General features: G+C 44.3%; 1 protein-coding gene across 1 annotated transcript in view; it reads right to left on the bottom strand.

Annotated features, from left to right (window-relative positions):
• The window catches only part of LOC308276925 (protein TOPAZ1-like), a gene marked incomplete at both ends in the record, with an annotated part of 38,509 nt that extends 26,579 nt beyond the window's left edge, over window positions 1–11,930 (bottom strand). Inside the window, 4 exons of the mRNA XM_080715879.1 lie at window positions 5,974–6,037; window positions 7,603–7,728; window positions 9,584–9,669; window positions 11,792–11,930. Of these exons, the coding sequence (XP_080572005.1) occupies window positions 5,974–6,037; window positions 7,603–7,728; window positions 9,584–9,669; window positions 11,792–11,930 (415 nt within the window). The remainder of the gene's footprint in view (window positions 1–5,973; window positions 6,038–7,602; window positions 7,729–9,583; window positions 9,670–11,791) is intronic.
• Between the last annotated feature and the right edge of the window lie 668 nt (window positions 11,931–12,598).

Genomic DNA, 12,598 nt, shown 5'->3' with positions numbered 1-12,598 from the left:
GAAGTCTGGAGTGATTCTAATTGGTTTGCCTCTGTCACTTGGCCCTTTGTTTTTGTTGCCTTTAAGGTTCTCTGCTTGGCTTCCACATTGGTCATTTTGACAATGATGTGGCGTGGGGATCCTCTTCTCCGATCCTGTCTAAAGGGAGTTGTATAAGTTTCCTGGACCTATGTATCGACCTCTTGCTCTATGTTTGGAAAATTTTCTGCTATTACTTCCTTGAAGAGATTGTTGATCCCTTTGGTTTCACCTTCTTTTCCCTCTATTCCAATTATTCTTAGGTTAGCTCTCTTAAAATGGGCCCATATTTCTTCAATGTCAGATTCCTGCTGTCAGATTTTTCTTCTAAGTTAGAAACTATGCGTTCATTTTTTGAATGATCATCTTCTAAGAGCGAGATTCTATTCTCCATGTGGTCTAATCGGTTGTTTGTACTTTGAATTGAGGCCTTTACTTCATTAATTGCATCCTTTATCTCTCGTTGGCTCTGAATTCTTTACGAAACACCTCTATTATTTCTACAGTTATTTTCCTGATTTGATCTTCTAGAAATCTCTGAATTTGTTTTATCAGGTTCTGATGTTGTGGGCATTCATTACTCCATTGTTATTCCTCTTTCCCATGATTTCGGAAGTTTGTGCCTTCTCTGGGTTCTTTCCTTGGGTCACTGCGACTTCACTTAAGGTGCTCTGGTTCTCGAGTCTGTGGTATCTCAGTCCCCACTACTCCTTTACTGGGTTGTATCGCAGTCTCAGACCCAGGGAGTCAATTGAGGCTGCTTTAGACCATGGGGGGTGCCAGGTTGGGCGTTCTCCTATGGTGTGATGTCTCTGCCACCGCCATTCCCCCACTGGGTCAAGTCCCTGGGAGTATAGCTGCAATTTGACTCACTGTTGTTGAGTGCGCAGATGGAACTGTAGTGGACTCGGTGAATTCGCTGCTGCTGCCGCCGCCGGTGGCCATATGGCGCTGCTGCCACGCCCATGGCCATGAGGCTGGCGTATTTCTCCTTTTTGAGCTCCGCTCTGAGTCTCTGCAGGGTGTGCTGAGCCCAGCCCCTGGGAGCTTTAGACGCACCCTGTGCCAAGAAATCTCCCGAATTCCTCCTGGCTGATCCGCAGCGGCTCACCTTGGCTCGCTGTCTGCCGCTCCTCTCTGGAGCCTGGTGGGCTGTTGAGTGCATTGGTCTGGTGCCGTCTGGTGAGCTCCGCTGCCACCGGCAGTAAGGTGCTGCTGCCATGTCCTCGGGCGTGAGGCCGGCATGTCTCCTCTCTGGTTCTGAGCTCCATTCTGAGTTCCCCTCCTCTCTGGAGCCTGGTGCTGGAATTCCTTAATCTATTTCCTATGTAACATCTAAGCCATTTCTAGTTCCCATTAATTTTACTAAAATTGTGACTATTGATTTTTCCTCCATTCCAAAATTTCCCAGGTCAAAGCACTATCTAAAGCTGCCTTTAGTAACAATTACTTTTAGTTTTATTTCTGTGTTATTTCTACTAGAAATATTGGATGGATTATGTATCAGTCAGTAGCTAATGACAAAGTTATGTATTTTTGCAGTACTGGGTATTGAACCCAGGGGTATTCTGAGCTACACTCCTAGCTCTATCTTTTATTCTTTATTTCAAAACAGGGTCTAAGTTGAAGAGGGCTTAAGTAGCTGGGATTGGCTTTGAACCTGTGATCTCCTGTCTCAGATTCCCAAGTATTGGAATTAGACATGCATCACCATGTCTGGCTCCATTAAATTATTTTTACGGTGTAATACTGAATCTTGTTGTACAGCTGCTTTATATATGACATTTGTTTTTGCTGGGTACCTCCAGATAAATTCTTGTTGCTATTAGTAGTATCTACATTGTTGCCTACATAGAAAATCTATTGAGAAAATGGCAAATACAGAGTGTTTACTACAGTTAAAACTGCAGATCTTTAAAAAGCAGTTGGAGCCCAGCGTGGTGGCGCACGCTTGTAATCCCTGTGCTTGGGAGGCAGAGACAGGAGGATCACTCAGGTTCAAAGCTAGCCTCACTGGTTTAAGAGACCCTGTTTCCAAATAAAAATATAAAATAGGTTTCGGAGTATAGCCCGGAGGTAGAAGGGTTTCCAGGAACCCTAGTGTATACACACACACACACACACACACACACACACACACACAGTTAGAATTGGTGTAAGATTTTATTTGGTGGTACTGGGGATGGAACCCAGGGACCCTCTACCTCTGGGCTACACTCCCAGACCTATTTGGAAACAGGGTCTCTTAAGCCAGCTGAGGCTGGCTTCGAACCTGCGCAATCCTCCCGTCTCAGCCTCCCAAACGTGGGGATTACAAGTGTGCGCCACCACGCCTAGCTGGTGTTAAGTTTTTAAAAACTTATTTTCATAGCTTATGAACTGCTTCATTGCTTCTAGAACAGTTGTCAATTCAGAATACTATTTGACCAATGATTTACCAGTACTGGGTCCTTTTCCTCTTTGATCAGTAGAGCACAATTCTAGTGAACCAGTAGTTACTGGATGTTCAAAAATCTGTTTTTAATTCTCACAAGAGGAAACAATGTTCCTGCCTTTGTAAATAGCTGACCTCTTGTTATTCTAAAATATTCTGATACTTTATATCTTTAGTACTTTACTTTAGATCAGAAGTTACCACCCTCCAAAACACAGAAAAAGCTTTTTTGGTGGTACTGGAGATGGAACCTGGAACCCAGGGGCCTTCTACCTCCAGGCTACACTCCCAGACCTATATTTTATTTGAAAACAGGGTCTCTTAAGCCAGCTAAGGCTGGCTTTGAACCTGAGCATTCCTCCTGTCTTAGCCTCCCAAGTGCAGGGATTATACATATGCGTCACCACGCCCGGCTTAAAAATTTTTCTGATTGCTATTATACTGATTCATTTTAGTCTATGATAAAAATAATTTTTAAATTTTTATTTTTGTGGTACTGGATATCCATGGGCATTCTACCTGCAAATGACAGCCCCATTTTTTATTTTGAAACAGGGTCTGAGTTGCAAAGATCATCACACTAAGTAGCTGAGGCTGTATAGGAACCGAGATGCTCCTGTCTCAGTCTCCCAAATGCTGTGATTATAAGTGTGCCACCACGCCCAGCTTTAAAAATCGGTTTTTCAGGTGTCTTTAGTCATTAAGACTTCTGAAAAAATGTTCACAATACTGGGGATGAAACCCAGGGTCATTCTATTTCTGAGCTACACCCCAGCCCTATTTTAATTCTTTATTTTGAAACAGGGTCTCACTGAGCTGCAAAGAGCCTCACTAAGTAGCTGAGGCTGTCCGTGAACTGTGATCCTCCTGTCTCAGCCTCCCGAATTGCTGGGATTACAAGGGTGTGCCGCCACACTCAGCTGAAAATAATTTTATGAGAAATCCAAATATAGAACATAAAAGAGGACCAAGGATTCTCCTCTTAGGTATGTTACCCAAAGAAGAGATGTGTGTACATCAGGGTGAACAGCAACACTACTCAAAATTCAGAGACATGCAAGTCTGCCAGCAGATGAGCAGGTAAACACGCACTATCTGCATACACTGGAATATTTAGCTGGTCTTAAGGAGAGACATTTTGGCAGATTTAGTAACATGGATGAACCTTAAAGACATTACCCTAAGTGATATAAGTCATGAAAGGGCAAATACGGCATGACTCCCTTAGGAAGCACCTAGAATGGCCACATTCACAGAAATAGGAGAATGGAGGTTATTAGGGGCTGGAGGCAATGGGGCATTATTGCTTAGTTTCTGTTCGGAAATGGAGGGTGGTGATGGTTATACAATGTTGAGAATGTACTTAATGCTAGTCAATCGTACACTTAAGATGCTCTTATGATGTGTGTTTTGTGGTATTGGGAATTGAACCCAGGGCCTCACGTATGCTAGGCAAGTGCTCTACCACGAAGCTACATCCCCAGCCTTGTTTTCCCTTCCTCTCCTTCCCCCTACAGTGTACTCCAAGATCAAGAGGCTAGAGACAAGGCAACTAAATGAATGTGGATCCTTGACTGAATCCTAGACTGAGGAAAATTCTATAAAGAACACCGAGTCAACTGACTAGATTTTAAAACAGTTAATACCTATTTTTAGCAAACATGTATTGAAGTACTTAGGTATAAAAGACCCAGTAGTACATGCAACTTACCTTCAAGTGGTACACAACTACAAATGACAGTGAGGATGGGCATATTCTCTATATTTCTAACAGTCAAACTTTATTTTGTGGGTTTGGGGACAGAACCCAGGGGCATTCTACCTCCAAGCTATACCCTCTGCCCTAATTTTTACTCTATTTTGAAACAGGGTCTCACTGAGTTGCAGAGGGCCTCCCTAAGTAGCTGAGGCTGTCCACGAACCGTGATCCCCTGGTCTCAGCTTCCCGAATGCTGGGATTACAAGCGTGCCCACCACGCCCAGCAACAGTCAAGCTCTTGAAAAGAGAATTTTGTGGAAACGAACAAAACAAAGACCTATGATTAAATCGTGGAGGAATGCCCATCACTCCACTACCTCTCCTTGGGCATTACAGTGGTCCCTGGGGCCTCTGTGGAGCACAGAAAGTAAAGCTCTGGCGTCCGTGGGCGGTGCTATCTTTTCCCAGTTGCTCTCTATCCAGTTGTCTTACACTTATGCAAGTCTGCCTTCCTCAAAGCCTCTTTGTGGTACTAGGGATGGAACCCAGGGGCATTCTACCTCCGAGCTTCTCCCCCAGCCCTGTATTTTATTCTTTATTTTGAAACAGGGTCTCACTGAGTTGCAAAGGGCCTAAGTAGTAGCTGAGGCTGTCCGTGAACTGCAATTCCGTCTCAGCTTCCCAAATGCTGGGATTACAAGCGTGCGTCACCACCCAGCTTAGCCTCTGGTTTTTCCAGACACTAAGCCCTTTATATATAATTTAAGGTCAATTCTGAGCTACCCATCCTATTCCACTGAGCCAAGTTTCTATTTTTATGCTAGACAGTTTCTATGTTTCTTTACTACAAGCTAAGTCTCTCGCGTTTGTCTGAAAGCTCCGCTCAGATGCCTTTCTCCTGTGACCACAGTGGATGTTGGCCACACAGAACTGCACTTGGGGGTTGTGCATCTTCCTTGCCCTCCCTCTCCTCCCCTTCTCAGGCTACGAAACTGTCTCTGGAATCCAGAAATCCATCCACATCTAACCAGGGGTAGCTTCTCCCGAGGCCCATGCCCACACTGGGGCTCTACCACCTCTGCCGTACCCACATCCTCGTTACAGATAAGTTCCCTAAAATGCCCTCTCCATGGCAGGAAAGTAAAATAAGCTTGTCAGAGACTGAGCTGAATGATTCCAAGCAGACGACTATGGAACTGGAGCACACCACTGCCATCGTGGGACATCTCTGGTCACTGTCAGGTGACAGCCTGGCTATTGCCCTGGGGCCCAATCTAGTCTGAGGTGGCAGTGAGGAATGGCAGGCCGTGGAGTCAGGCGAGGGCTGCCCCGAGGAGGGAACCCTGCTTGCTACTATTCAACCTTGACAGCTACGTGGACTCTGCTCAGGCAAGGAGTGGAACGAGAGGGTCCTGGGCAGACGCGGCGTAGCGGCAGAGCCCAAGTCACAGGAGCCACAACAGCCTGACGGGCTCAGGAGCTCTACCCTGGAGATGGCACCCGGCAGCGAGGCCAACACAGCAGAACAAAGTGGGAGACCGTCGGGCGCCCAGGGACTCCTTCAGACGCTCCAGGCTAGCTAGCGTACCACTTCCACTCCCTTTCATCTGAAAGTCAGATTTCTAAGTCGTGAAAATATTCCTATATAAGGGAACTAGTGTTAGGTGAATTATAGATTTGTATTAACCAAAATATTTTTAATCTTTTCTAAGGCCTGAGCCACTCTTAATTATCATACTTAATGTTAAATTTCAAACTAAGGCAAAGGCCCATGTGAAACTCCCACATTAATGAGTTTGTATTTATTCAACTGTTTCCATACCTGCACGACGTAGCAAACACAGCTCATTTATACTTATGTATTTCTTAAACACATCCATGCAAACCTAAAAGTCATAGAAAATGTAAAATTACTTTTTTGCAGGTCTGGGGATGGAACCCAGGGGCATTTGACCTCCAAGCTATACCCCCTGCCCTATTTTTTATTCTTCATTTGAAACAGGGACCCACTGAGTTGCAAAAGGGCCTCACTAAGTAGCTGAGGCTGTCTATGAACCGCAATCCTCCTGTCTCAGTCTTTCGAATGCTGGGATTACAAGAGTGTGCCACCACGCCCAGCTTACCTTCCTCTTTCATAAAAAACTACAAAAATTTCAGGGTTTTTTTTGCTTATTTTGAAATTTTAAAGTTTACAACATTGTAAGGAAACATCTGGTTCAGGTTTGAAATGTACTACTGAATTCATTAAAAAGACCCATGTAGATTATATAAAAACCACTTACTGGTATAAGGATAAAAAATTAGAATAGAGTCTAGAAAGACTGTTAGCTGATTTTTATGTGTATGGTATTGGGGATTGAACCCAGGGATGTTCTACCTCAGATATACCCCCAAGCCCTTTATTTTTGGTTTTGAAACAGTCTCGCTGGACTGCTGAGTCTTACACATTGCTCTTGCTGAGGCTTCTCCTGATCTTCGATCCTCTTATCTTGGGCTCTCAAGTACTGGGACTACAGGTGTGTACACCACCATGCCTGGCTTGTTGTTAGCTGATTTATGACAGTAACATTACACATATACACTGTATATATGTATTTTTCAACAAAATTGCAAAATACAAAGTTCTTATAGATTTGTAAGAATATAGGAAAATTCTTTTGTACTTCCAAGAGGCATATCCAAATATCCAGTAAACATTCTGAGAGCCGCGCACTTCATGTAAAGCCTCACTCCCCAGGAAGGCTGATGGAGTTAAGCGCTGGTCAGGATGTGATGCGCCCACAGCTCTCGGACACTGGAGAGAGCAGGCTGTACAATCACTCTGGTCACCCGTTCTGCATTTGCTAAGACTGAACACACTATGCCCACTATGCCCAGAGGTTCCATTTTTTTTTTTTGTGGTACATGGAGTGGAAATCAGGGGCTTTTATACCTCCAGGCTACACTCCCAGACCTATTTTATACTTTATTTGGAAACAGGGTCTCACTAAGTTGCTGAGAGCCTCACTAAGTAGCTGAGGCTGGCTTCGAACCGGTACATCCTCCTGTCTCAGCCTCCCAAGCATCGGGATTACAAGCGTGTGCCACCACGCCCAGCTGCAGTTCCAGTTTTAAGTATACCTGTCAATGTGTTCATGTATGTTCACCGAAAGATGAATCCTAAACATTGCTATTATACCAAATTTGGAAACTACCAAAATGCCCATTAACAGTAATTTATCCATGAAGTGTCAATATGATCCATAATGAAATATTAACTGCTATATAATAATTGCAAAGAAAAAATCTTCAATTAAGTAAGATGTAACTCAATATCCAGAGTAAGCAATCCAGGTGTGGTGGTGTTCCCTTGTTGCCTCAGCTGCTTGGGAAACTGAGGCAGGAGGAATGCAAGACCCCAGGAGTTTGAAGCCACCTTTGCAACACAGTGAGCCTGGCTCTTAAAGTTTACCTTCTCATTGCCTTGCTCAGGCACATGAACAAACTTGCACTGTGACCGCTCACAACCACGCAAGGTATTAAAGTGAAATTTGCAGTATCTATGGGGTATTATCAACCCCAGGGGCTTCTGGAATACCTAAAAAGTTAGAAAAATGTCCTATGTTAATTGTGAAACATACTACATACCTCAGAGTATCAAGATAGATTACTTGCTAATTGCCAAGTTAAAACTCCAAGCTCTTTAGGTGTCCGTGTGTCGGGGGGTATTTATGCATGTGACACTGCGGATTGAACCCAGGATTATTCTATCTTTGAGCTACACCCCAGCCCCATTTTATTTTGAAACACAGACTGACCAAGTTGAAGGCCTATGCTGAGGCTGGCCTCAAACCTGCAGCCCTCCTGTCTCAGCTTCCCAAGTACCGGGATTACAGGCATGCACCATCATGCCCAGCCAAACAATTTGTATTTATTTTTCCAGGTCTAGTGATGGAACCCAGGGGTATTTGACCTCCGAGCTACACCCCCTGCTCTATTTTTTTTTTTAATTCTTTAATTTAAAACAGGGCCTAAGAAGCTGAAGCTGTCCGCGAACCGTTATCCTCTGGTTTCAGCCTCCCGAGTGCTGGGATTACAAATGTGTGCCACCATGCCCGGCTCAACTTGTATTTTTAAAAATAAAAATTTAGTGTTTTGTCTGGGAGTTCTCTCAACTTCTTAGGGTAAAAATATTCCATCAAGTATATTACTATTTTACCTTTTTTTCCTCCCAGTACTGGGAATTGAACCCAGGGCATTCTACCTTGGAGCTACTGTTCAGTTTACAGCTCCAGCCATATTTTGAAGTAGGGTCTTCCTGTTACTGCGCACGGGCCTGGGATCGGCAGTTGGAGCTGTCCGATCTCGGCCTCTCAAGTTCTGGGGTTAGATGAGTGCCACTGTGCACAGTACAACTCGCCTCCCTCCACCTCAGTACTGGGGATTGAACCAGGGCATTCTACTCTGAGCTACACTCTCAGCCCCAGCTCTTTACTTTGAAATGGTCTTATTAGGTTATCAAGTCTTGCCATTGTGCTGAAGCTGGTCTCAAGGTTGCAATTATCAAAGACTTTAGAGCAGTTTTAAATTCATAACAAAAATGAGAAGTACAGAAATCTGATAGATTGCCTGCCCCTACATATTTCATCTGCTTTTAATTTTTTAATTTTTTGTGGTCCTGGGGATGGAACCCAGGGATGTTCTACCTCTGGGCTATCCCTATTTATTTAGAAACAGTCTCGCTAAGTTTCTGAAGCTGGCTTTGAAACTAATCCTCCCGTCTGGACCTCCCAAGGACCAGGAGAACAGGTGTGCACCACCACAATGGACTAATTTTTAATTTTTCTTTTTGTGGTACTAAGAGTGGAACCCAGGGGCTTTTCTACCTCCGGGCTATACTCCCAGACCTATTTTATACTTTATTTGGAAACAGGGTCTAAGTTGCTGAGCGCCTCACACAGTAGCTGAGGCTGGCTTTGAACCCGTGCATCCTCCTGCCTCAGCCTCCCAAGTGCGGGGATTACAAGCGTGCCCACCATGCCCTGCTCTGGACTCAGTTTTGAAAGTTTATGTTGTCCTTCCCTTTCATGCTCTCTACTCACAACAAGTGTTAAAATATGTACATTTCTGACACATTTATTATGACCAACTTCCCCAGATTCTGATTATTGCTATAGAGTTTTATAGAGCAAACTTTCCCCATAGGCATTTTTGTATTGCCAGCTTTCTCAGCCATCACCACAGCGTTCACCTGTATTTTGTTTTGGATGTTCCTTCTTTTGCTTTCAACCTCATATGTGACTCTTCCGAGTCATTTTCTGCCTCTTAACCACAGCCCCCCATTCACGGCCTCTACGTCTGAACTGCTTAAAAACAGGAAAATATAACCGGAATGGTTTGAAGTACACGCTATAACTTAGGTGATCATTTTTAGGAAGCGGGGGTAAACTTACCCCTGTGTTTTTTTCCCTTTTGAACATTTCACATGCTTCAGGATTTTGCAGCCTGAGGACAGGATGACTGCCTGGAAATCGGAAATCTAGAAACGATTCAGAATGGCGTTACACCATGTGACCGTGGTTCCTTTCACAACAATGAATTAAAGCGCCACTACTATCTGCTCTAAAGGTTCACCGTACATTATTCCCGTTCAGTTTACAGGCTGACTGCCATGTATATTTGTATAAAATACAGAATAATTTAGATCTTGCGTACCCTTAACCATTTAAGTTTTTAGGCTCACTATAAGCTGCAGATAGCCTTCTTAAAAGTCTCAATACCTTTAGGAAGAATGTTGTCAAACTCAGGTGCTATGACAGAATTGGGTCTCCTGCCTGATCTGCGTACTGAAGCCCCAAGCCCACGTGACAATCTGGAGACAAGGCACTTCCAGAAGTGATGAAGGTTAAACAAGGTCCTAAGGGCAGGGCCCTCATGGGAACAGACAGAACACCAGCACTCAGCACTTTCTCTACACCAAGGCAAGGCGTGTACTCGTGACCGCCTGCCTCACCCCAAGCCGAGCCCTGCCAGAGTCTTGCCGGGCCTTGCAGCTCCAGAGCCACAGCTGAGGAGGCTCCCAGGGCTCAAGTGACCCTGTACCTGTGGCATTTTGTTCTGGGGCCTGAGCTGCCAGATCCTCTAGAATTTACTCCTTAATAGTGACCTTTTAGAGTGGGAAATAGGGCACTTAAGAACATTCTAAGGGTAAAATAAACCTGTTTTTGTTATTCTGATTATTTTTAACCTCAGTAGCACCCAGGTAGGATGTGGAACAGATGAAATTTTGCTGCACAGTTTTGCAGTAACTTGATTACACATGATTGTGGGCCAGGCGCTGCTCCAGCACACAACGCCAGGCTACATGCAGCCAGTCCTGGGAATGCCCGGGCTGGGAATCTGCTACAGTGATCCCAGCGCTTCTAAACTCATTGAGTGGGGCTTATTCTTTACAGAACATTATGAATTGTTTTTTTTTAAACCCAGCTCATGAATCCTAACACATCTACAAACATACTCAATTACAATGAATTATTTTAGGCATTTCCTGAATTTACCTATACTACTATCACAAGGATATTTCAGAAACTGTCCCATCAGAAGTACAAAGGTACATGTGTTAATTTTTTTATGTGTCTTAATTTTAATATATTTCATACTTGTTTCGATTTTTCTCTATATCTTTGTTTTTGGTGAAGTGTCGCCTATATAGTTTCTATCAAAACCCAGCAGGATTTTACTAAGAAAATAACATTACCACTTGTCCAGGGCTTTGGTGCTGCATCTTGACCACTCCGATCCAGGGGTAGCCGCACTGCCAGCGGATGGTCACCGACCACTATCTCCACACTTCTACAGTCTCTGCTATATGAGCAGGAAAACCAAAATCAGACTTCAAATATATTTTTAAAAATGAGAATCAAGCCAGGCATGGTGGCACATGCTTGTAATCCCAGCATTCGGGAGGATTGTGGTCCGCAGACAGCCTCAGCTACTTAGTTAGGCCCTCTGTAACTTAGTGTGACCCTGTTTCAAAATAAAGAATAAAAAATAGAGCAGGGGGTATAGCTCGGAGATGAATGCCCCTGGGTTCCATCCTCAGACCTACACAAAAAAATAAAATGGAAAAAAAGAATCAAGTAGTAGATATACAACCTAGTGCTATATATGTGCTTTATGTTGTTGTATATACTATACTTCAGTATTTTCAATAGGGTGTTTTTGACTTAGTAGAAAAGTAATACTACACTGTCGTAGGGATAAGGAAAGAGATGGTATGGTTAAAATCAGTCTAAAAATCTTTGAGATGAGGTCTTGCTATTTTGGCCAGGCTGGCCTTGAACACTTAGGTTCAATCAATCACCCTACCTCAGCCTCCCAAGTGGCTGGGACTGTACCACCAATCACACCAGGTTGGAGGAAGGAACTAGGCTGGCCACAAATCCAGACAAGGCGCCCAGTTATTCCGACTACTGATGAGATGGGTGAGTAGTCCTCTCTTATCCAAGTTTTGCTTCCCAAGGTTTCAGTTACTTGAGGTCAGCTGCGGTCTACAAATATCAGAAATCCCAGTACAAAGTCAGGAGTTTTAGACTGCGTGCTGTTCTGTCATGCCTGAGCCCCTTGTCCACGGAATCCAGGCTGTGTGCCGACCCTCCCACCGTCACGTAGTGGCCGCCTCAGCTCTGCTGCAGAACCACTGCTGTGCAAGTGCTCGACCGTGCTGCCCACCGTGGTCACTCGCTCCAGCTCTCCAGGCGTGGCCCCACGCCACCAGTGAGCAGTCCAGTCACCGTGCATGTGTGTACAGCACAGCTGCACTTAGCTTTTGTTATTTGTTTTTTCTGTGGTGTTGGGGATTGAACCCAGGGGCATTTTACCTCTGGGCTACAATCCCAGCCCAATTTTTCATTATTTTAAAACAGGGTCTAAGTTTTGAAGGGCATTACTAGGTAGCTGAGGCTGGCTGGGAAACTGGATCCTCCTGTCTCATCCTTCCTAATACTGGGATTACAAGTGTGAGCCATTATACCTGGCTTTAGTTATTTCTTACTGTTCTGAGTTCCTAAATTAAACATCATAGGTATCTACAGTAAAAATCAGGCTATTTTATAAAAATTAACCTGGGGGCCGGGCATGGTGGCGCACGCTTGTAATCCCCGCGCTTGGGAGGCAGAGACAGGAGGATCGCGCAGGTTCGAAGCCAGCCGCGTGCGCTGGCTGAGACCCTGTTTCCAAATTTAAAAAAATGTAAAAATAGGTCTGGAAGTGTAGCCCGGAGGTAGAAGGGCTTCCAGGAACCCCAGTACCACCACCACCAAAAAAAAAAAAAAAAAAAAATTAACCTGGGGGTTACTTATCTAGGAGAATAACTTAGGCTAGGATAACTAGTAGATATAAGTGAATTTACTTATACTTTAAGTCTTTTCAGCAGAGGTTTACTGGGCCAGAGGCATAAAAACAGCAAG

The sequence above is a fragment of the Muscardinus avellanarius genome (genome assembly GCF_963383645.1).
Source record: "Muscardinus avellanarius genome assembly, chromosome: 18".
Classification (NCBI taxonomy): domain Eukaryota; kingdom Metazoa; phylum Chordata; class Mammalia; order Rodentia; family Gliridae; genus Muscardinus; species Muscardinus avellanarius.
The sequence above is the reverse complement of the archived record's forward strand: the minus strand, read 5'-3'. Positions and strand labels throughout refer to the sequence as shown.